Source organism: Phocoena sinus, chromosome 20 (genome assembly GCF_008692025.1).
Source record: "Phocoena sinus isolate mPhoSin1 chromosome 20, mPhoSin1.pri, whole genome shotgun sequence".
NCBI lineage: Eukaryota > Metazoa > Chordata > Mammalia > Artiodactyla > Phocoenidae > Phocoena > Phocoena sinus.
Window position 1 is genome coordinate 45,766,548 of NC_045782.1, and position 24,319 is coordinate 45,790,866.

Consider the following 24,319-nt stretch of genomic DNA (forward strand, 5'->3'; position numbering starts at 1 on the left):
CCTCCACCCCCAGGCGCTTCCTACAAAGCTTCAGCCTCACATGGAGGGAACGCTGCTGTCCACCGGACATCAGCACGTGGGGTCAAGGTCCCGGATCCTCCTGGGGCAAATCCCCGCATCCCTGTACCGACATGAGGAGGGACACCAGCCCCGAAACCCGACAATCTGGTTCTGCAGCACCCGCGTGCCCAAGCAGCCCAGAAAACCTAAAGCACAAACCCAGGAGCGGGTCAGCTCCTCCCCCCGCCGTGGGCCTGGCACGTCCGCTGCTGTCACAGGCATCCTTTTGGCATAAAGCATCACAAGCATTGGCCACAGTAGGACCTGTGCCTGTCACCAACCCTGTTGCTTCAGGTCCTCACCCTGCTTCTCGTTGTGCAGGTATTGAGCACCTGCTTCTTGTCGTGACCTGCAGGAGCCCACAGACCTGAGCCAGCGCACACCTGAGGCAGGGCATGCCAGAGTTGGTGTACACCTGAGCTGGTACATGCCTGAGCCGGGGCACATCTATGTCAGCTCACACCTGAGCCAGCATACAGTCCCTCCCCATGGTGTACCTGACTTTTCGGTGCAGTTGGCTTGGTGTTCACTGACCGGTGTCAGCCTCTCCCAGGTCTGTTCATCTCAGCAGCTGCCTGGGAGGAATCGCAGGCTCAGGTCTGATTACATGACACCCCAGCAACACCTGTACTGGGATGAACAGTGTCTCCCAAAATTCCTATCTATCCAGGACCTGTGAATGTGAACTTATTTGGAAACGGGGTCTTTGCAGGCGTGATTAAGATGAGGTCTTACTGGATCACGGTGGGCCTCGATCCAGTGATTGGTGGATGTGAGAGAGAGGTGGGAAATGTGGACAGACACTCAGAGAGAAGAAAGCCAAAGGACGGCAGGGACTGTGATATGTCCACAGGCCGAGGACCAAGGACTGTTGGCAACACCAGAACCTGGAAGAGACAAGGAAGGGTCTCCACCTGGAGCTTTTGGAGGGAGCACGGCCCTTGATTTTGGACTTCTGGTCTCCAGAACCATGAGAGAATAAGTGTCTGTTGTTTAAGCTCCTGGGTTGTGGTCATTTGTTCCAGCAGCTGCAGGACACTGACTCATCCTTGAGGATATGGGGCCCAGCTCAGGCCCTGGGTATCTAGACACTTGCCCTGGGCTCGGGCATTTGGGGGAAACTGAGGTCGAAGGGCAAGATCTAGGTTAACAGGAAGGAGGAGGGCAGATGCTGAAGGGGATGGGGGTGGTCCACCAGGAACGCGGGGGGTACCTCCGGTAGAGGCCGAGCGTGGGGGTAACAGGCTCAATTATAGTTGGGCCCAGTGTGAAAGGTCCCTAACGCCAGGGCCGTGGGGCTCCCTTGGAGAAGCCCTGACATGGGCCCCTAGGTAAGTGCCACACACCACTGACCAGGGCCGAAGACAGACGCGCCATTGATCCGTCAGAGGCTGGTGTTTATTCCCTGGAATGGAAACAGCCTGCAGCCCCAAAATGACCATGGCTGGCAAAGTTCATTCTTTAAAAAGCAAAAGCAGAATGAAAAAACCATAGGTATTTGGCCCCATAAATTTCCATCATAAGAAACAACTTTGAGTGGTACCCAAGCCTGGTGTCGGGTATCGGCTGTGGGCCACGGCCCTCACACTTCGCCCAACACACCAGCCAAATGCAGTGACTGCAGATGCTCAGAAAACAGTACGGAACGGCACATGAAGGCATTTTACGACACAGGAGTTTGCTTCCTATGAACATTTCTTTTTTAAAAAAAATATAATAACTTAGTTGGCATGTTACAGCATCTCCAGTCAATCCATCAGGGAGTCCTTGGCCAGAACCAGCGTGTACCTCCCCAGCTGGAGCACCAGGCACCCACCCCAGTGTGCATATCCATCGCTGCGGCAGCGGTCACCCAGAAGTCACTCTGTGCCTATCTCGCAGGGGTTCAGCCCCCTCTCCTCAGCGTCCCTGTACATCCTTTGGAAATCCTTGAAGCGCGGGGCACAGCCGAGCCAGGCCTCCCCAAAGTGCATGTGGCCGGTGAAGAGAAACTCACCGTGCCCAGGCCGGACGCCGCACTCCAGCAGCGTGGAGACGCGCCCCCGCCAGCCGCCACCCTCACCCTCTGGGGCCGGCCGGAAGACCCTGCTCTTCTGCCGGTAGAGCCGGCTCACGTGCAGGTGGATGGCTGATTCTTGCTGCGCCGGCTCATGGGTGACATCCTGGATGGAGCCTCGGACGACTGCAGAGGAAGGAGACGGGGGGAGGGTCAGTGGTCAGCGGGGTGCTCACCAAGCAGACAGCACGCACCAACCTCCCACCCCCAGCAGCAGAACCGGGAGCTGACCCTGAACTCTGCCTTCCAGAAATTTTCACTAAAAACCACAATCCACACACAAGATGTTGCCTAGGGGTCGTCCCCGCCACTCACACCGTCTTGGGCAGAGATGCTTTTCTACCAAGGGCCAGCCACAGAAGTGGAGAAAAATAGAAGATATGAATCACGTTGTGCACCAAGTTTTCAAGTTAAAACAAGAAAAGTCACTGCAGTTAATACTCAAGATCTGCCACGGTTCCGTATCAAGATCAGACAGAAACGGTGAAGCTTACAGGGGAGGAAGGTGATGGGAAGGAGAAGGGTGGAGAAGGGCAGAGCAGGCACAAGTTCAGGGACACCGCCCGGCCCCAGATCCCCTCTGTGCAGGGCCAGCGAGAAGAAAGGGTTGTACTTCCACCACCCAACTGCCCTGGGAGCCTGGGGGGTCTCAGAGCCAGGTCCCACTGGGCCGGCTCCATCGAACTCACCCTGAATGCTGCCACCCTTAACTCGAGAGCGTTTGTGCCAACCTCACAAGCAGGCGGCTGAGTCCCTGATCCCGACCCTGGCCCCACCAGGGCCTCCAATGCCTGCGGTGGTGCCTACAGGGGACCTGGAGGCAGGCAGGGCACTGAGGAGAGGCTAGAGCCAGGACTTAGACTCACACGCCAAGTAGGAAAATGCTCAGTATCAGCTCGAATAGGAATTCCCACCTTAAATAGGAATTCCCAGCTCTCTCCCCGCCCTGCACACAGGTCCCTTCTCGGGCTGGGGTCACCCTAAGGAGCAGAAAGGAAGGCCTTTTCCTGTGACTGCAATCAGTGATGCAGATGCTCAGAAAACAAGAGGGGCCAAGCCCACGACCTTCAGGAGAGTCTCCTCCCGCCAGAGGGTTTAGTTCCCCCACGTGGCGGAAACCGCCAACACACTCACCGAAGTCACTGGTACAGACAGCCAAGAGCACCTCAGTGTGGCTGCAAGGGCGGCACGGGGCTGTGGGGAGAGAATATCGTCAGGCGGGGCCAGTGCATGAACATGGGACCCTCCCGCCCACGGCATATAGACCACACGACATCTTATAAGTCCTCTGACGTCGGGAGCAACTGTCCAGGCCCCGCACCTCTGAAACCAGGGTGCCAAGAGCAGGCGGGGCCTCGACCTCGGCTGCACGGATGGGGAAACGTCTCCAGAGGCCCCAGGCTCACCTGGGCCACCTGCAATGGCGTGAAAACGGAGGGAAAGTGCGGTTTTGCGTTCAATCACACTTAGCTCATTACTGTAGTCGTGCCGGGCAAACAACCCCTGGGCTCATGTGTAAATGGCTCTTTGGCTCTTTGGCTGATCTGAGGCCACATCCCTGACACCAGCCTGTCCGAGAGCCTCACTCAGCCTCTGTGGCCAGGGCCCCAAATGCCAGGGCCTCCCACTCCCACTGCCTGCCCCCACGGTCCCATCTGCCACCAGGATTCCACAGGGGTCAAGGCACTGCCCAGAAGGACCAGGTGACCCTGCAAAAGGCACTGGTGGGCATGAGGGGCACGTCCACCTGCTTCAGCTGTGGGGTCCTCGTCTAACCAACAGGACCAGGTGGTCACCTCCAAACACCTCCAGACACCTTTCACAGCAAGCCCAGTTCACAGGATCCCCTCTGAGACTCCCCAGACCTGGGTGGGGGCTGATTACTCCAGACAAACTAGTCCTTCTTGGTGGACCTCTGCCCCCCGGTACAGCTCTCACCCCACCCTTCACCTACTGCCTCAGACTGGCGTAAGGCCTCCAGAAGGGCGGGGGGGAGACAGAAACCTCGAGGCTCTGGGGACTCCCCAGGACTGTGGCACTCCTAACTCAGTGGATTTGGGGAGACACAAGTTTATTATTTGGCTCTGATGTTGCACGTTTCCTCACCTATTTCTATTTTCTAGGGTTGGGCCCAAATTCCCGAACAACAGAAATGTTAGGCGTGAACTCTCACTAGGACAAGTTGCCCTCTGCCTTTTCATGTTCTGAAGGCCCCGCAAAGTCCCCAGGATTGGCACTCGCTGGGCCTGGATGAACCTACAACTGTCAGCACACCTGGCCAGCTGCCCTCGAAGCCCCTGAACCGGGCTGAGTTGTCACCTGCCCAGGGGCTGCAGTGACTCAGGGGCCCTCGAGGAGACAGGGAGATGCACAGGGAACAGGAGGGGCCTCCGGGACCTGGAATATGTGTGGGGGCAAAGAGACCCTGGAGTCTCTGGTGTCCTGGGACCCCTCAGGGATGGACATGAGCATCCGAAGCACCAGCTCTCCCGTCCTGCCCCCAGGCGGGGGTAGACGTACATGTCCCAGTCTAGTCCAGCGAGTGCATGACTCACGGGCGCTTCTGTTAAGTTATCAGGAAAAAGGAGAAGCCGCAGAACAGGAACGGCCTGTCGGATGCCGCTGGAGCATCTGAGAGCACGGAGCACCTCCCTCCCCAGCTCCAAATTCGGAGCCTTCTGCCCACCTGCGGCTTTTTGTCACGAGTGTGGACCCCCAGCCTCAAGGCCTTTCGTAAGAAAGAGGGTGGCCAACCGGGAGTCCCCCACCTCTAACCCGCTGGGGGCCTGCTGCCCACGCTGGGCCTAACAGAGACCCCAGAGTGAAGAAAAGGGGGAGCACAGCCCTACAGACATCGGGGAGCCTCACATCCCACAAGAGGCGGTGTTTTATTCCAGCCTGCGTGCCGAGGGGCCCGCGGCAGTGGGGAGACTTCCCGTCCTGGCGGCTCCCCCAGTGCCCACCGGGTCAGAGGCCCCCGCCTGGGGCCTCGGAACCAGGCCATGCGAACTCCAAGCGCGGGTGAACGGGAGGCAAGGTCCACACAAGCTCTTGAGAAGCTGAGACAGACCCAGGCCACAAACCACGGTCGAAACCCAGGCCTGGGTGCGTATGATCACCAAGCCCTGGAGCCTCGAGCTCTCTGTGGGTTGTAGGCCCCGGGACCTCAGCTGACCACTGGGGAGAAAGGTGGCGTGAGCTTGTCCTGGGCTCCCTGCCCTGACTCGCGCCCAGTCCCACGCAGGATGTATGAGGACCCCGGTGGGCCTGGGGGCAGGTGGTCAGCAGCCTGCCGACCCTCCCACCCAAAGCTTCAGCGAGCCCGTGCCGTTGACAGCTGAGCTAACAAAGCCCCCCACAAGACTCTCTTATGACTCTGAGCTTTATGAAGTGTAGGCACCTTTGTGGAGAATCCAGGCTGTGGACGCCAAGAAGAGCAATCTGGAAACAATTATTAATCGGAGTTAGGCTCGTGGAGGCCGAGTGGAATGCGCTGGTTTCTGACACATCGAATCTTGTTTCCTTGTGGGGAAGATGGGGAGGGGGCGGCCCAGGGGCCGGGTGGAATTCTGGCCTATGGTTCTTGGAAAGGGGAGGGCTGGGATGTGGACGTCGGGAAGATTACTCTGGAATATGCATAAAATGAACTGAATGAAGTAGAAAAAAACAGGGTCAGGGAGACCAGCCGGGGGCTGCAGCAGGGATGCAGGTGAGAGCGGCAGGTACAGGTGGGGAGGGCGGCACCCCTCTGTCAGGCCCTGGGTAGCCCGATGCCCAGGAGAAGTTTGTAGATGGTGGGATGCTGGTCTGGCGGGTGAGACTGCCCAGGGAAGGATGACTGGGGTGGACACGATGTGTGAGACACCCTCTGGGGTCTTCAGTGCAGCCGCGACAGGTGGTGAATGAAGCATTTTAACAGGGAGGGGAGGAAAGGGAGCAACGCTGCCAGAACGTGAGCAGTATTCGCTGAGCAGAGAGCCTCCTCTGATCGTCATGACAACCCTGCACTCACCTCAACTCCAGGCCACAGGCTGACATCGCCCCAGAGGACCCTGTGGGACCTGGCCGGGGCTGGTCGCCACCTGTGAAACCCCATCTCCCACGTGCGGGCACAGGGAACGCTTAGCCTCACCAGCTATCTCGCCCGCACCCACTCCCTTCCCTCCCTCTTCCTGGTGAGGAAGCCAGAGGAGTCACACCTTCCACCCCCAGAGTCCAGAGCTGGGTAAGATGAAAAGTAATTTTACAGTGATTACAGGGGCTGGAAAAGCACTGGTGCAGGAATCTAAACGAACCTTAGGGAAAAAATTAAGTTCTCTCCTATACTGTTTCCAGGAAATAACGAAGTGTTTTCACTTCTTAACGTTGCTGTTTATGCCCCACGGCCCATCAAGCCCGCCCCTAAACTCTAAGGTGCCCAAGTGGGATCCCAGCAGGGGTCTGCGCCTCCCAGGCCCCCCAAAGGGATCATTCGCCCCTGGCTCATCAACAGAGCGGTTTCAAAGGGGATGGCGAGATGAAGCACGTCAGAAACTGTGGGACCCAGGCCACCCCACCCGGCGCCCACGAGCAGCGATGGGAGTCACTTCTGGGCCTTCACGGCCGGCACAGGGGCAAGTCCTCTTGCCCCCACACCCCTCCGGCTGTGGGTCTAAAACACCACTGTCCCCCCCGCCACCTCACCTGCACGCCGGGGGCCTGCTCTGGGTGGGCATCGCACAGAGCCCAAACCCCAGAGCGTGGATGTGGCCAAGCCTGTGAGCCCCTGCTTCTCAGCCCCTAAATAGTAAAAGAACATGCTGGAATCCAGGGCCCCCTTGAGCTGCCCCAGGAGAACCACAGAGACGGGGTCTGCATCTGTCCCCTAGAACCAGACCGAGTAACACCCCCGCCCTCCCTCTTTGGCCACCCTAACGCGTCCCCCAGCCCACTGGGCAATGGGGGTCCTGGTGGTGCCTGTTTCCCCAAGTGTGCTGGGACCCTGGGGAGGATGGTCCAGACAGCCTGGCCAGGTCCACAGTGAGGCTTCAGCACACAGTCCAGGTGTGGCCTGGAGCTTCTTCCACTAGTGAATTGCATCTGGCCACTTGCCTGCCTTTTGTATCCTGCCAGACTTTTCCAGCGCCAGAGGAAGGAGTGCCGTGTTACTCAGGTGCCTGGCGAGGCCCTCAGAGGAGGGGGAGGGCGGGGGAGCAGGTCCTCCCCTTCCTGCCACGTGGCAGCCAAATCCCGAGTCCCCAGGGGGCTGAAGTCCCACTGCCACCCACCTGCCCCTCTGTATCTGCCTGCCTCTCCGTCCTGGCCTCTTCTTGGCTGTTGGTGAGTCCCAGTCCATACGAGGAAGCCGATTATGCAACACGATGGACACGAGGCTGACATGCTCACCATAAACACTCCCTGTGGAACCACCCAGAGCTGCGGCAGGTGAGCAAGGCTCATGCACACCTCTCCCTCGGGATCCCAGCCCGCGGTGCCTCTTTAATTTCGTATCAGCACAACCTGGAACTCAGGATTCATCAGCGAGGGAGAAGGCTCATCCACCTCCCCAGCAGGTCAGGTCACGGGCATGTGCTCACCTCCACGGCACACACACTGGGGCTTCGGCTCCACTGGTGTCTCCCCGCTGTAGCCAGGGCAAGACAGGAGAGCGCTGCCATGTGACAGCCCGCCTGGTCCGGGGGAGGTCACTGATGCCAGATGGCCGGCACCAGCATTCCACATTACGTACCCATTCCTTTGGCATTAAAAGCTTAGGGGCCCATCCCTGGGGAGAAGGGATGCACCGGCCTCCCTGATCCCTGCTGCCCTTGTCTCCTTCAGGACAGAGAAGTGCTGGGTCTGCAGCTCCCACACCCTAGGAGCCTTTTGCATCCCCATCTCAAGTTCTGACAGTCACTGTATCTGTGCTGCCCCAGGCCAGCGCCCCGGCCACTGGGCAGATGGACAATCACACCCCACCATCCTCAGTGTCTCCGGCATCCCCGTGAGCCCCAGATTTAAAGGGGCACCCCAGGGACAGGCAGGCGTATGTCTGGGGGATCAAGGGCACCCCAGCAGCCCAACGTCCAGCCACAGCCACGTGTCCTGTGTGGTGCCCCGGCCAGACGACCCACCCCATCACACGGGGCCTTCTCCCTGTGACCCCACGGGCCTCTCCCAAACCCACTCACTGCCCTAGCCTGGAAACGTAGACCTGGGGTCTGGGGGAGCACAGACCCTGCCCCCAGGGAGGGGGAAAGAAACAAAGTCTCAGGTCCCTAGGGCTGAGCCACAGGCTCTGAGTCACCCCGGGTCGTGACCCCACTGTGGATTTTCCACCAGAGACGCCGGTCTGTGCCAACGGGAGCACTCAGGGGTCAGCACGGAAAGCACCTTATGCCGTGGCCTCCAAGAACCTGGTGGGGGCCTCACAGCAAAGTGGAACAAAGCTCCAGCGGGACAGAGCATGTGACCAGCAGCCGAATGGCCTCAACCCGTCAACATTTTAATCAGTAAAAGGAATGTCAGCAAGTCCCTAATATCTGCCCCATCAGCCAACTCTCACCGTGGCCAGAGACATCGAATTTGGTGACCGGGTTTCTCCAGATTTTGTTTTTATTGCGAGTTTATCTCTAGCGTCCCCCCACCACCCCCGCCAACGATCACTCGCTGGTGATCAAGATAAAGGCTGTTGTGGTTAAAGTTTTATTCAAGTCCTGGGGTTTATAGCAGCTTTCAGCATTCCTGATGGGGTCCTACCCAGGCAGGCACAGGGGCGGGGGGGAGGGGTCCTACCTGGGCAGTCATACGCTGAAGCTCTATAACAGACCAGTTTAGTTTGAGAGAGATTTAAGGTTTTGAAAACTCATCTGAGCCAAGAACACAGAACAATAAAATGTAGATTCCCACTCAGGAGAAAGTCTGCATTTCAAATCCTAGTAGGTCTGGTTTTTTCCAATGGAAGATTTTGTTCGCTAAATTATATTATTTGTGGGGGCTGGCCTAGCCCTCAAACCAGGTGTTTCCACCTCAGCACTGCTGACACTTGGGGATAAGTCACTCTTCGTGTTGGGGTGTCCTGTGCTGATGCCTGGGGCCAGGTCATTCTCTGTGGTGGGGCTGCCCTATGCACTATGGGGTGTGGGCAGCATCCCTGCCTCGCCTCCAACACTCGATGCCATAGCGCCCCCCACTGACCATCATCCTGGCTGGTCACCGCAGGAACAGCCTTCCTGGAACCTGCCCCCACCATGACCCAAGCTCACACCTTCCCCTTGGGAGGCATCTTCCTACCAACTAGTTTTGGAATTGAAGCAGATGGTGCACCTGAGCCCCGCTGACCCCCGCCCCATGCGCTCGGACCCCACGAGGTCATCTGTGCCTTGAAGCAACGGTTGCACCTGGCCTGGCTGTCCCTATCTAAAAGACAGGACCCTGAGTTTCCCCCGTGTGAGAGCTCTTGGGGCCACACACACTTCTCTCTGCCCACAGAACTTTCCAGAGACCAACACCGCCTTCCACACAGGGCCCCACAAAGCTGTCTGCTGGCCTCAAAAAAAGGGAAGGAAAATCTAAAGCCAACTCACCGGCCCTCGGCCACCCAGAGACTCCCTCCGGTACCTCACCTGAGGTTCCCAGGTCATCAGAGCCACTCAGCTGCCCTGCATGGCATGGTGCCGGTGCCCTCACCGACACCCACAGATAAAACGGCTTGTGAACCTGGGAATGGTTCACGATTCAGGACATCCCAGCTCTGCATGGCTCTGGAACGTGAATCAGACTCAACTTCCCCCCAAAACTCAATGTTTCAGGGACTGCAGCCGACGCCAAAAACACTCGGCCAACTTGTGTGTCAGAAGAAATTCTGGGGCAGTTTGGATGGTAACAGCACCCATTTCAAATCACAGTCAAAATTGGTCCAGGGGAGAAGAGCATATTATGGGCCAGGACCGTGTCACAGCTCTGCTCTGACCCGTGGCCATCGTCCCAAGTCCAAACTGCCCACAGCACTAACGGGGCACCTGCTCCTGGGAGGGCCCCTCGGCCGCCCTCAGGCAGACCTGCCAGGCCTGAAGCACGGACTCGAGCAGCATGTTCAGGGGCTGTGCTGAGGTGGGGGTGGGAGATGATCGGGGGGTCTGGGAGACGAGAGAGGACCCCTGAGGCCACCAGCCCACCCTGGGCGCCACACTCACCTGACAGGGTGTGCAGGTCTGGCCCCGCATGCCGGCTGGTCAGCTCGTACTGGAAGCCCGTGGTCCTCCTGCTGATGTCCTGCTGGGGCGTCGCCTCCACGAACAGGCCGCCCTGCTCGAAGCTGAAGCACGGGGCCTGGCCGGGCCCGAGGTCCCCGTCCCGCACCAGCAGTTTCAGTTCTCCAGTCTTTTCCAAATAAATATTGGCCCCCGATGAGCCCCTGAGGGGCTTGATGCACAGAGTCAGGTGCCGGGAGGGCAAGAAGGTGTTGGGCCGCAGGTTCACGATGAGCGCACCGGTCGGGTACATCCACTCGACAGTGCCCGCGGAGCAGCGCAGGTACACCTGCTCTACCTCCTTCCTGTGGGCCTCGTGCGTCAGTCCGCTGTGGAGGGGGAGATTCGTCAGCCGGGAGACGCCTGCTTGGGCGTCCGAGCACCCCTCACCCACAGGCAGGCTGGCACCGTCTCCACCCTGCAGCTCAGGGCCCATCTCCAGGGAGGGGTGGCCACATGGCCTCCCCCGCCCAGTTCCTTCCAGCGCACCGGCTCCGAGCGCTCTGGTAAGCGTGGGAGCTTCTGGCTCCCAGACCCTCTCACCACCTAGACACTCTGTTGGCCTCTGAGCCCGTGTCCTTGGGAAACCCCTGAACAGGGGCAGTGATGGGTGCAGTGGAGGTGAGAACCAAGGAAAAGACGGCTCTTCCAAAAAATAAACAGGGAAACACCAGTGGGACTTTGGCACCAACCCAAGCTCCAGATAAGCAAATGAGGGCCAGGAAATGTTGGTAGATTCCCACTAAGTGTGAAGACCAAGGAGCAGATTCAGGTTACAGGAGGCACGCTGGAATGCAATGCACATATAATAAATAATACACTCCAGGGAGCAGCTTTTAAACAAACTGGGAATGTTAGTAATTTGGGGGGGGCGCTGTGTAGGTTGTTGGTGAGTTTTGTCTTCAGGATGACCGTTAGGCACAGTGTTCATATTCTCCTTAAGGTGATGCTTTGACTGCTTTTTCATTCATTTGCAAACCTGAAGACCCTGCATTGCCAGTAGTATTGTTTTCAAAGCAAACACAAATAGCATCAAAGCAAGACACAAAAGTAAAGTAAAGGTCCTCCACAGGGAGACACGGGAAGGAATTGTGGAAAAGCAAAGGGAGGGGGACACAAAAGGTCGGCAGATAACCTGTCTTCCCGATGGGGACTGTTGGGGAGCCCAGTGGGTTTCACTCCTAATAAATAGCAAACAGGAAAAAATGAAGTGTTCTATGCTCTTGGGGAGGCAGGTCTTGTGTAAGTCATAACATTATGTTTTCGAGAAATTGAAACCATCAAAAACGTTCAAGTTTCCCCTACTCAAAACTGTAATGTAAATGTCAGCTTGTGGTAACGGTTACGTCATAAACACCAAGCAGCCCGGGAACTCAACGGTGACTTCAACTAAGTGTTTGATTACATGAAATTTGGTTCTGATCAGATCTCAGACAGGTTCACCCACATTCTTAGGATTTTTATGTGAAATAAACAATACTATATTCAGAGCCCTGGCCTGAGTGAGTTACCAGAAACCTTTTCTGCAGAGGAGAAAACACATAACATATGGTTTGCATTTACTGTTGGTGACTCATGCTCCAGGCCCCGAAAAGCCTCACTTTTCATGCAGCGGCCAGCTTTAGGCTAGGGATGCACAGTCACCCTGCAGACCACATCAGAAGGAGGTGTCAAGGAGGTGGACTCCCTCCTCACTCCACTCCCCACCCCCAAGGCCCTGGGTCATGAGCAGCCTGGCCTCAGATGCCTAGCAGGGCTGCACACACAGAACAGACTTACAACTTACAGTCACATAAAACTCACACAAGCTCATCTGACACATAGGAGGGGATGGGCATAATTATAGTGCTGGGTGACAAAATTAGACTAAATGGTGTGTGGTTGCCACAGATGACTATAATCAGCTCTGCGCTTACGCAGCCAAACAAACTTTATCACAGTGTCCCTCCTCTCCTGGCTCCAGCCTTGAGGGGCAGCTGGACACTTGCGCCATGCCCAGACACCAATCCTCAACTCTCTCTCCCACAAAAACCACCGCTTCCAAGGCTTCGCTTCCCTCTTGGTGGGAGGAGGGGGACCTAGGGGTTTAGGGAGTAGAGACCTCACACCAGAGGCTGCGGGTGCCTCTCACGAGGTTGCCTTAACCCCAACAGTGGAGGGTGAAATGGGGAGGCCCACCCTCCACCCGCGTCTTGGCAGGGGCAGAGGGGGCCCTCGTGGGGACAGATGGCCAGCCCATGCTGCCCAGGGGGAGGCGGACCCGAGGCTGGGGGCTGCCCATCCACCAGCCTGCGTACATGACCACGTGCATCCATTTACTCACAAGTCACTCGCCTAAAAGGGGACTAGGAACAAAACGACAGTGGACACGTGAGAAATAAAGCGCCCAACCCTTCACCCTCTAACAGGTCCAGCCCGTCCCCGGAGCCTGCACGGGCCCTGCTCTGCCTCTTCTCTCTCATTCTGCTAAAACATCAGGACCAACAAGACTCTCACTAAGCGCCCAACACAGGAGTGTCCACACTCTCATCAGAGCAAGAGCTCCATTCAGACAGACATCTGCTCAGCAAAAGTGCTGGAAATGCAAAAACACACCACATCAGTAATGGTCACTGATGATGGTATCTTACAATCTTCACATGACATGCAGGTGACATCCTAACTAAGAAAATGAAATAACTGCTTTCTGATGTTATAACAGAGCTACAGGATGCAGAAAAAAAAACTGTGGTTCTATTCAACCTTAGGAAACTGAGAAGACTGATTTAATCTTGGATTATTTAAACTGAATTAATGCATTAAAAAAGAGTCCGCAAGTGTCACCACCACCCCCCCCCCCCGAGGAGGACACACCTGTGGAGCACCTTTATGGTAAAGATGGCAAATTCCAAGTCGCTATGGGGACTATCTGACAGGGTCGGTGTGGTGGCAGCAGAGCCCACACCACTCACAACCATAGCCTGGCTCAAACCCTGAGTCACCAGAAGGAAGTGATGGTCTCTTTTTGACTGAAGTCAGGAAGAGCTTCTGATCAAGGGCGAAACCAATAGGCTCTCCTGCCTGGAGTTACTTTTCATTTCCCCACCTTGCTGGAGAGATAGCCCAGGTGTGACATAACCGGCAATGCCCAGCCCATCGCAGTAGGAAAGTTCACGGTCCACCTTTATGACCAGGGCCTAGTAAAGATAGGGCACGTCCTGCCCCTGCACAGGGAGAGGGATTTCAAAACCTTCTACTTAATTGCTTGGAAACACCCAGAAACACATTAGGCCTGTCAAATGTGAGTGGCCAGTGTCATAAAAAACAAATCCCTTCCTATCAGGGGATCAGAATCCACCCGGCACATCAGGGTTTGCACCACCCTGTGCTGTCCTTAGAAGGGCTCATAAAAAGTCGTAAATGCTATAGAGTCAGCAGGCAAACCAGCACACCCGAGTAAGAATCTGTCAGCTGATTTGTGAAAAAAAAAATGATAACTGGGGGCAGCAATTACAATGCAAGGGGGGCTTACGCTCCAGGAATGTGACCTGGCCCTGTCTCTGCTCCAGATCCCGCCCACAGCTCCTACAGCTACTGCAGCCGCCCTTGGCCGGGTTCTGCCTTTGGGTTGAGTGGAGGACACTGGAGGGTGTCCAAGTCCAGGGGTCCATTAGCAATGACGGAGGGAGAGGGGCCGCAGGTAAGTGGCCCTTCTTCTCCCAGTAGATAAGAGGATGCACAGGAACAGGAAGGTGAAGGGATTCCTCTACCCACTGCAAACACCTGCGTGGTCCAGGAGCAGGTTGGCCCCCTGGCCAGTCCTCGCTCACAGCTCCCTCTGGGCTCCAGGGGAGGCATCCTCTTCCAGGCACATGGTCCTCCAAGAATGTGAAAAGGATGTCAGCTCCTCCTCTGGAAACTCAAGCTCATAGGGTGGGACTGGGTTTCTGTTTTTGATCTGCTGAAGCAGGACACCCCAAGGCCTCAGTTTGGGGATGCACTGATTCATCCAGCAGAGGCTGCAAAGCAGGGAGTTTAATTACCAGCGAGGGAGAGAGGGCAGCCCCAGAAGAGTGTGTCAGAGTCAGAGGCTCCCCGCCAGCTCTGTGCTGGCGCCAGCATTCTCCAGGCCAACCCTCCCCCAGAGCTCCGATCTGCCACTCAGGGCTCCAGTCTCAGCTCTACCACCCCTGCTGTGGTGTGAGCTGGGAGAACTTCTGCAGCAGGGAGGGTGGGCAACACCAGCCCAAGCTCAGGAGCCCAGGACCTTCACTCTAGAAGGCTGGGAAGCGGAGAGAAGGGAGCAGGGTAATTGCCGGTTTCCACAGAGAACTGGATCTGTACGTATCCAAGAGGACCAGCAACGGCCCTGCTGACGCAGAACCCAGCACAGTGGCACAACCCTTACCTTCTCGGAAAAAACTGTCTTCACTCAAAATAACCCCGTGACACCCCCACAGCATGAGGTGTCTGCCAGCGGGAGTCTTCCCATCAGAAGTCAGGGACTTAGGGGCCCTGCATGGTGGGACACAGGGACACACCCAGATCTAAGGGCAGCCCCGGCCCATAGCGTTTTCGGAGAAGAAGACGCTAGTATCTCCCTCTGCGAACTCCTGAATCAGCAACTGCGGAAGCCCAAGCAGTCTTCTCCGACAGCGAGGTGCCTGGCTCGGGGCCGGCGCCCTGGCGGACGGAGGTTCTCTGCGCCCTCACCCCCACCCCCGCCCACGCTTGTGACTTGCCTGTCACACTGCAGTTTTTTTAAAAAGTCCTCGGCTGCCTGCCTTGGCAGAGGGCGTGAAGGGGGGTCGCAGAGCCCAGCGCGCGCTGCCAAGGGCGGCCTGACCTTCACGGGCCGGGGCGGGGGGCTCCGCCAGTCCCCGAACTCGCCCCGCGCAAGGTGCCCGCCCGCGGGTCTCCGCCCGCACCGACGTGGTCAGTGCGCGGTTAGCGCCAGGGCCCCCGCTCCGACCACCGGAGCCGCCGCTCCCTCCTGCGGACCCGTCCGTCCCTTCCCGCTCGGCCCTGAGCGCAGGCCCGGCTCCTCCCGGCCCGGGGTGCGCAACTCCTCGCCGAGGGCAGAGCCCGGGAAGGGCCAGAAGGCCGACCCCCGCCTGCCCCCAGTGAGGGGTCGCGGGGTCCGGGCTGCGGCTCTCGGGGAACCAAGTGGGGAGCGGCGCGGTCCGGCGCGGGGCGAGCGGGCTGCTGGAGCCGACTGACACCACCGCGCTGCAGGCGCGCCTCCCCCTGGGCGTCCGCCGGGCCAGGGGACCGGGACGCCGCGGGCTCTTTTGTTCTAAAACCGGGGGCGGGGGAGGGCGGGGACGGCACTCAGCCTGGAGAGCGGGTCCCCGAGCCCCCGCGCGCTCGGCCCGCGGGGAGGGGAGTGGACCCAAGGGCTGGGGTCGCGCCGCGCGAACTCACCTCCCCTTCCAGCTGCACAAGTCGCTCGAGTACTGCGCGCCCGCGCCGCCCAGCAACACGGCCAGCAGCAGCAGCAGCGGCGGCGGCCCAGGGCCCGGGGCGGGGGGCCTCGGCCACAGCTGCCCCGTGCGCCCCCCGGCCGCCCGCGCCGCGCCCCGCATGCTCTGGCTCCTGCTCGGCCGCCGGCCCCGCGTCCGCGCCCACCGAGCAGACCCTCGACCCGGCGCTGCCAAGCGGCCGGGCTTCGAGTCCAGGCGGTCAGGTCGTGCGCCCCCCGCGCCCCCAGGGCGGCTGCCCGCCCATCCCCGCCGGAGCCGGGGCCGCCCGAGCCCCTGGAGCCGCTGGAGCCGGGCGCGGACCTACGCGCCCGCCGCCGCCGCCTGAGCCTCTGAAGTCTGCAAGTCCGCGGTCCCGGTCGCTGCTCAGCTGGGGGGCGGCGCCCGCCCGGCCGCTCCGCCCCCGCGCGCCGGAACTCCGCCCAGTGCGCCTGTGCCCCGCGCCCAGGGAGCCCGGCTGGACGCGGCGGGGACACTAAGCGCCGGGGGGCGTGCGGCCCGAGGGTGGGACAAGCTAGGACGCCGCGGAGAGGAGAGGGCCGCGTGAGGGACTGGGAGAAGGGTCTGGGAGAGAAGAGCCAGGCTGGAAAGTGAAGTTTCGAGCGGGAGGGGGACGGGCAGCAACGCGTCCCCAGTCTGTACGATGCGGGGGCGGGGTGGAAACCCGAGACCCCAAGTACGTGCAGACCCAGGCCGGGCGCCTGGCCAGCAGGTCCGTCCAGCAGTGGTGGTGCTGTGGCCCCATCGTGCAGACTGAGTCTGGAATGGCCTCTGGGCTGTAGCAGGGGCACCTGGCCGTGCCACTGCTGTGTGACCAGCCTGAGGCCGTCAGAGATGTTCCTGGCACCCACCCTCCACAGGATTTCAGTGTGCTTTGCGGAAGTTCAGACTCTGTCCCGTTCTGCGGCCCACGGGGGAGGGGAGGACCAACTGTGGCTGGTGATGTGGCTGACTCACTGTTGAGTGTGCGGTGGACCCTGGAACACCCATTCCACAGAAAGGCTCTGAATTTGCCTGTCGAGGCCACCGCTCCTATGCATCACTGCTGTGCTCCCTGCTGGTCCCCACCGTCCCTGCTCCAGAGTTAGTCTAGTACCCGCTTCACCAGCTTTGCTCTTGATTCTTCGTGGTGGGGACCCTCTTGTGCATTGTAGGATTTTAGCAGCATTTTGGCAGTGGCTGTCCCCCCATCCCCAGGCTTGGCAACCTGAACTGTCCCCAGATACTGCCAAATGCCCCCTGGGTGCCGAATTTCCCTGAGGTCCCTGTTCTAGTGGGACCCAGCCTGGTGCGTACAGCATGATGAGAGTGGCTGCCTTCACCAGGGGGTCACTGGGGCCCCCAGGTACCTGACATCCAGTGGGGGAGACAGGGGGACATAGGCAACCCAGAGGACACTGGCCTCTGGAAGGAGGATAAGGGTCTGCCAGGCGGAGGGAGGGAGCTGTAGCACTCCAGGCAGCCACCCCTGGGATCACAAAAGCAGGTTTTTCTGCTTCCTCAGACTCTGGTGTTGGTCTGAGTGAGCTCCAGAGCCTGAAACAACATCAAATGGAGAAATCTGACCTTGTTTTAGCATTTCTTTTCCAGGCAAGATATATTTCAGGAGGAATTTCGAGTGACCTGTGGGGGAGGGGAGTGACTTCCTGTGCCTATTCTTTTCATGTTGCACCCTTTCATCTGGTGAGAGGTTTGGAAGTCTAATTTGGTTGTAGGGATGGAATCGTCACCCTCTGGAGAAGCCAGAGTCTGCAGGTCCGAAACAGATGGGGCTGAGAGACAGCCGCCCTCAGGAGTGCGGGGGCAACAGTGGGGGTGTCGTTGCACCTTGGAGGGGGTTACAACTGAAGAATCTGTTAGGGCAGCCCTGGAACTGAGCAGGTCAACCCACCCAGCCAAAGCCCGGAGCAAAGACCCTGCCTGGTCAAAAACAGTGATGTCATCCCAGGACCCAAAGTCAGCTTTGAGGCTAGAGGACTACACATGTGCATTCTGGGCTTGGGGGCCTGCTGTACCCCACACCACACCCCTGTTGCTGCAGGTACCAGGGTGCAGAACTGCTTTGAGAAGTGAACCAAGTGAAACTGCTACCCAGGCCGCTGGGGAGAGGGGTCTACTCGTTGGAATCTGGAAGCTGCAACCACCTCTGTGCCCGCCGAGCCTGTCTGCACAGCAGCACTTCTCACCTCGGGCACTGCAGGTGATAAAGAAATGCTTTATAAGCAGCCTGGCTGGGGCACATCCACCCAAGAAGGACCCTGTGGCTGGTCAGGGTCCAGGTCTTCACACAGAGGAAGAGGCGGGGCAGCTTTAGGGCCCTTTCATATTACAAACGTGGAGTCAATGCTACCAGCCTGAGTGACCTGCTCAGGGTTTTAGAATCCTCTAGTGACCGCTGGACCAAAGGGGAGAGCTGTCTCTGGGGCGACACGGAGCTCGTTCCCATCCCAGGCTCAGGGCTGTAACCTAGAAGGCTGCCAAACCACCTCTGCCCGGGTCCATTTCCCTAAAACAAGCTCAGCATGGTGGTGCATGCAGCACTGACAGAGCAACGACACGGGAGCAAACGCTGCAGTGTTCAGCTAATTTATGTCGGTATTGGCTCATTGATTATAGCACCTGTGCAAACTAATTGGCGATGCCAGTAAGAGAGGAATCTGGGGCAGGGGAGGGGCTACATGGGAACCCTCTCTACTGCCTGCTCAGTTTTCTGTAAACCTAAAACTTAAGACTATTAATTAAAAGTTCTGGCAGTCTTCTTGGAAGAACCTGATAGGATCTTGGGACCATCAGACCTAAGTCTCTGTGACAGGCCCTCACTTCTGGAGACACAGGTGCCTCTGGATTCCTGGAGGGTCCCTGAAGCAGGAATTTCCAGATTTCCCTCCTCCTGACAAGCACCAGCCTCAGGGTGCAGCCGCAGCAGCAGAACTGGTTCCTCATGTCGGCACTCAGCTCTGGGCCTCCTGGCACCTCTTCGCCCAGCAAGGTGGGGCTGGTGAGCCCTCCTGGCCGTGCAAAGCCACTTCCTGGTGCTCGTGGTGTCAGCTCGTGGGGGGCATATGATGTTTGGGGCTGAGGCAGCAGGATGAGGTGGGTCATGTCTGTCTGAGGCTACCCAGTGACCGCCTGCCCCGCTTCACGTCCTAGGGCCTGGCAGGGACAGAGAAACCCTGCAGGATCCCAGGCAGTCAGAGAACCTTGGGGTGTGTTAGTCCATGGACGGCTGGGGGGGCACTTCCCAGTGAGCCTTACTGCCAGTTAAACCCAGGAAGGGGCCACAGCAGTGCCCCCACCCATAGTGGTAAGGGAGACAGGCGTCATGGTGTCCGAGAGAAGCTGGGCACCTCCCAGCATTCACAGTACCCCCAACACCCGAATGCCCGCTGGAAGGCAGGGTGCAGGACCAGACCCACTGGGGTCAGACGGCAAAGCTGCCTGTCCCCACACCTGGGTGACGGCCCCACCGTCCTGCCCGAGTACCTTCCACAGCCCCAGGAAGGCAGAGGAATGGGGCACAGGTGGCAGAGGGACGGGGCTCAGCGATGACAGAGGCCACACAGCACAGCTCAGTGTACCCTTGAGGTGCACGCTCTGGACCTCGCCTCTGCTGCCTATGGCGGGGCGGTGATGCGGGCGCTTCCTACAGAGCTGCCTGCCCCACCCCATAGTTCCATGCAGAGTGCATAGTGAGGGAGTCCATGGCCCAAACTCAGGTCAGTATCAACCTTCACTTGTGATCTGTTCATTCACTCAAGAAATGTTTCCTTGATGCCTCCTGGGCACGTCTCTGTGGGGCGTTCCAGGGGTGCAGCCCCTGACTGGGGCCAGCCCAAGAGGTAGCAGTGGTGGCCTTCAGTGGGACCATGACCCATGGTTACGGCCGGACAACTGCAGCTCCCAAGCGTGCAGCAAGTGACAGTGCTGCCATCTCTCCAGTCGTTCTTTTTTTTTTTTTTCTTTTAACATCTTTATTGGAGTATAATTGCTTTACCATGTTGTGTTAGTTTCTGCTGTATAACAAAGTAAATCAGTTATATGTATACATATATCCCTATATCCCCTCCCTCTTGTGTCTCCCTCCCACCCTCCCTATCCCACCCCTCTAGGTGGTCACAAAGCACCGAGCTGATCAGCTGATCTCCCTGTGCTATGCAGCTGCTTCCCACTAGTTATCTGTTTTCCATTTGGTAGTGTATATATGTCCACGCCACTCTCTCACTTTATCCCGGCTTACCTTTCCCCCTCCCTGTGTCCTCAGGTCGTCTTTATTCCTGTCCTGCCCCTAGGTTCATCAGAACCTTTTTTTTTTTTTAGATTCCATATCTAATAATATGGTATTTGTTTTTCTCTTGCGGATTTACTTCACTCTGTATGACAGTCCAGTCGTTCTTTTAAGTGTGGCAGGGACCCACCACCCGAGGAAGGAGGCTCGCTGGGGTGGGGTCTGTGGGGCTGGACACCCTTTCCCAGCCTCTGAACGTCAGGGTGTGGCAGACCCTGTGGGTGATGGATGGACCTAGGCTCTGACATGGCCCTCTTTCTGGTCTGGTTCACACGGGCAGTGGGGTCAGGGTCTGTTTCTGAGTCTCATTACCTGCAAAGTGGGTGGGGTCTCGATTCTCAGGGAGATGTAGGGTGTGTGACATCATCGCACAAAGCCTCATATCAGGTGGGTGTGATAACCTTGGCTCAGCACAGATGTTGATTCGGTCAAGGTGCCATCTGACTCTCAGCAGGACTCGGGACCTTGTGGGGGGCACCTTCTTCCCAGCCCCCTCCCCCCCACTCTCCCTAGAGCATGAGTTCTTTGAGACACTAACACAGCCCAGTCGCTGTAAATGCTTTCATTTTTTGCCCAGTCTTGAGGTCTTCAAATGTGTATTGATGGTCATTCTATTATTCAAAATGTCCAGTCACCTGAATCTGCTCATTGAAGAATCAACTTCCTCCCCTAGAAACTGGACACTTCCAGAAAAACATTAAAAGTTTTCCCAGACATGTCCAGGAAATTCTCTCTTTGGCATTCAAAAAATATTTTAGAGTACTTGCCAAATCATGTATGTGGGTCACGTGAAAACACCCAGACTCCCACCTGCTGAGGGAGGTTCGCACATGGACCCAGCACCTTCCCTGCTCAGCCCCCGGGCCTCCATCATTTCTGCCACTCTGTTTCCTCCTTCAAGGTCATTTTTGCTGACCTTCTTATAGGGACATAATTATTGTAATCGTGGTGAAATGACGGATCACGAGCAAATGCTTGTAATTTAACATTTAGCAACTGCAGCCGGCAACATGTAATTATGATGTGAAACGGCCCGGAGAGTGCTGGCTGGCCCCAACCCAAACACCTTCATGCAATCACCTACTTAACTTAATCTGCTGGCATGTTTGCTGTCTGTGCGGCAGCGAAAAGTGTGAGGGAGGGAGAGGGGCTCCTGCCGGTCTGCCAGGTGTGTGCACGGGGTGAGCAGTGAAAGACAGTGCCAGGGGTATGATTAGCCCTGCGCCCTCATCGCCGTTGCTTGCTGCAGCCACCTTGTCCAGCCTGGCCTTAGCAGCATCCCACTCTGCCAGGTGGTGAGCTGTGGTGACCCCACAGCCATCACACCAGCAGGAATGTCTCTGTACTCGGAGTCCCCTGAGGCAGCGCCCCTCGAGGGAGAAGGACCCCAACCCTGCACCACATATTTGGTGAGTACGTGCTGCTCATGGTTTAACAGCCCTCCTCACTCAGCTTACGCATCACTTCTCCTGGGATGCCTGCTGGGCTCCATCCCAGCAACTGTCCCTGGCAGCTACAGGCCAGGCCTGGCAGTGCCCCCAACACGTGCACGTTTCTACAACCCTGCAGTTGCACCCGCCCTGTCATCAAGGCTCCTAAGCTGGGCTGGGATCACCCCTGGGCCTGGAGACTCCAGGGTGGTGATATTGAGAGGGCAGGGTCCTGGCTGCTGGGGGTGGCATGCCAGGGGCCAGGCCCAGAGATCCCACTTCTGTGCATGGGTGCCAGCCTCAATGTCCACATCTTCACCGTGTGCCAGGCTCACCGCTCAACTGGAGCTCCCGTATGTTCCCATATGGGAGAATGGGAGTAGGTGCTCCTCTGTCTCCCAGTAGGTGCTCACATGGGCTGCTCCCTAGTCAGCTGCCGGTTGAACCAGCTTCTGATGAAGGACTCAGAACCATGCTGCCTCCCTGAGGAGGGGAGTTTCTGACACAGCAATTACCCATTTATGTCCCAGTTGTGCATTTTCAAAAGTCTGAAGCTGCACAAATCAGGTACCGTGCACCCAGCATCACACACCCTCCGAGCCATCCACCCACTGTCAGCGCGGGCACATCTTTATGTGTCTTGTGTGTGCACATTTGTTCACTTTCCACCGAGCCATTTATAAGTTGCAGAAGTCATGACCCTTCACCTTTAAATTCTTGAGGAAGAGTCGCCTGCCCCCAGGATCGTGCCAACACCACTGTGGTTCCAATAGCAGGTGAGGAGCTCACAGGGAGATGAGATCCCTCTGCAGAGAGGTCCGAGTTCCTGTTTTCTCAGTTGTTCCCAAAACCTCCCGTATGAGGAACACAGCCTCTCTCTGCCCCTCCCCCAGCCCGCAGCCCTGCCCCGGGACCCACCAGCCCAGGGCAGGCGGCCCTGGCGGTGCCAAGCCAGCAGTCCCATTCACATATGAATTCCCAGCCACACCTGCTGACAGCTGGACACAGGGTGAAGGGGACTCTGTCCAGCCCCCTGTGGCCCTGCACCCCTGAGCTTGCACGTGGTGGCCTGTTCTGTAGGCCCAGGAATCTGGGCATCTGACATAGAGAAACTGACCAGGGCAACTCTGGCCTTCAAGAAAACCAGGTATGAAATCCCCTTCCTGCCCAAGAAAAAGAGAAGGCAGGTTCAGCAGAGGGTCTGTGCACACCCTGGACGAGCCCAGGCCCACCCGAGCTCTCCCCGCCCAGGTCCCACGTTGCAGGCACACCTTGGTACCAGGGGAAGCGACACATGCTGGGGACAAGGGTGGGGGATGGAGTGGATAGTGCACAGTGCTGTCACCACCTGGAAACTGACCAAGTGGACTGGGCTCCCCCCATTTGTGGCCCCAGCTGGGAGCCCCAGGGACAGGCCCTCCCTGAGTCAGCTCTGGGTCACCGGCACCTCAGTGACTCAGCCCAGGGAAGCAGGTGGGGGCAGCTATAAAACACGCTTGTCTGGAGCCTGTGGGGTGGGGCCTCATCCCCCTCGTGCAGTTAGCCTCCCTCTCACTCGCCCAGCCCTGGGGAGAGGCCACAGTAGGCCGGGCAGCTCAGGGCTACCTCCACTGGAGGGGCTGAGGGCAGGCCTGTGGACCCTGCCGTGGGGCTAGGGGGGAGGGAGGGGGATGACCCAGTTAATGGAGAAGACCGGAGGTGTCACTGCGGCCATAGGCCATCGTCCACTTGCCCCCAGGGTTCCTTCTGGATGGACAGAGCATATGAACCAGGAGAAGTAGGGAAGGTAGCCTTGGAGGACTGGGGGTCCCCTCGCTGAGCTGGTGGCCTGTGCGGACACGGTCGTGTGAGATCCCATGTGCTGTGTGGTCCTCACCTTCCCTGGGCCCCAGAACCCTGTGCAGGATGGGTGTGGAGTGCGGGCCCTGGGGGTCTGGGGAGGGTCCAGGGGGTGATCACATGGGCTGGGCTGACCAGGCGATAGTGTCGAGGGGACACAGGCAGGGGCTGGGGGAGGGACAGGTGTTGGACCTGGGGCGGGAATGTGCAGGTGGGGCCGACGGCATGAGGAGTGTCAGGTCAGGTCACGGGTGCGGCCCCTAAAGAGGACGCAGATGAGCTCGCCAGGCAGTGAGCTGCTTTCATTACAAACTCGTTCTTCTGGCCTCTGAAGTCATAGTGCGATGTGTGCTCTCCTTAAAGAAGGCAGAGGAAACGTTTATTCAAGAAAATACTGGGTGGGAGCTGGGAGCAGGGCCCAGGCGACGGTTCATGAGAACCGTCAAGTTCATGAGAAGATGTGGGCTGGGCCCCCCAGCTCCCAGCCCCGTGGTGATGTCCCCAAAGCAGCATTCCCCACCCCCTGCAGTGGTGTCAGCCTCTCCCCCGACGTCCACGTCTGAGGGGGTCAACCCTGTGGTTCCTGGGGAAAGGGTGACAGCCTCCCCTGAGGCTGCTGAAGGTGGGTACGAGGTGTGACCCATGAGGAGGTGGGCTATACTCTGGAAGAGTGACTTGGGTCTTCTGATTTATGGGAGCACACGCGAGGGGATAGAGGAGGGTGTGGGGTGCAGTGGAGGGAAGATCAAGGTGTTGACAGGGGCCCACGAGCAGAGACTGCAGCTGAGGTCGCAGTGCAGGGGCAGGAAGGGCTCTGACTGGCTGGCTGGCTGTTCGGCTGAAACACGGCCCAAGAGACGACCCCCCTGCGAGTGAATGGGAAATGCCGGATCTGCCTCTGTTTCCTGCAGAGGGAAGGGGCTCAGAGGCTGAGGAGACAGAGCATCAGGTGAGACCCA

The 24,319-nt window shown here is 58.2% G+C and overlaps 1 protein-coding gene across 1 annotated transcript; it reads right to left on the minus strand.

Moving 5' to 3' along the window:
* Nucleotides 1-1,495: 1,495 nt before the first annotated feature.
* Nucleotides 1,496-16,129, minus strand: METRNL (meteorin like, glial cell differentiation regulator). The gene is made up of 4 exons (XM_032616966.1): nucleotides 15,751-16,129; nucleotides 10,291-10,676; nucleotides 3,251-3,310; nucleotides 1,496-2,242 (listed from the first exon to the last, which is right to left on the minus strand). Exons 1-4 carry the CDS (start codon nucleotides 15,909-15,911, stop codon nucleotides 1,920-1,922), a joined length of 930 nt encoding a protein of 309 aa, XP_032472857.1. The 5' UTR covers nucleotides 15,912-16,129; the 3' UTR covers nucleotides 1,496-1,919.
* Nucleotides 16,130-24,319: the final 8,190 nt, after the last annotated feature.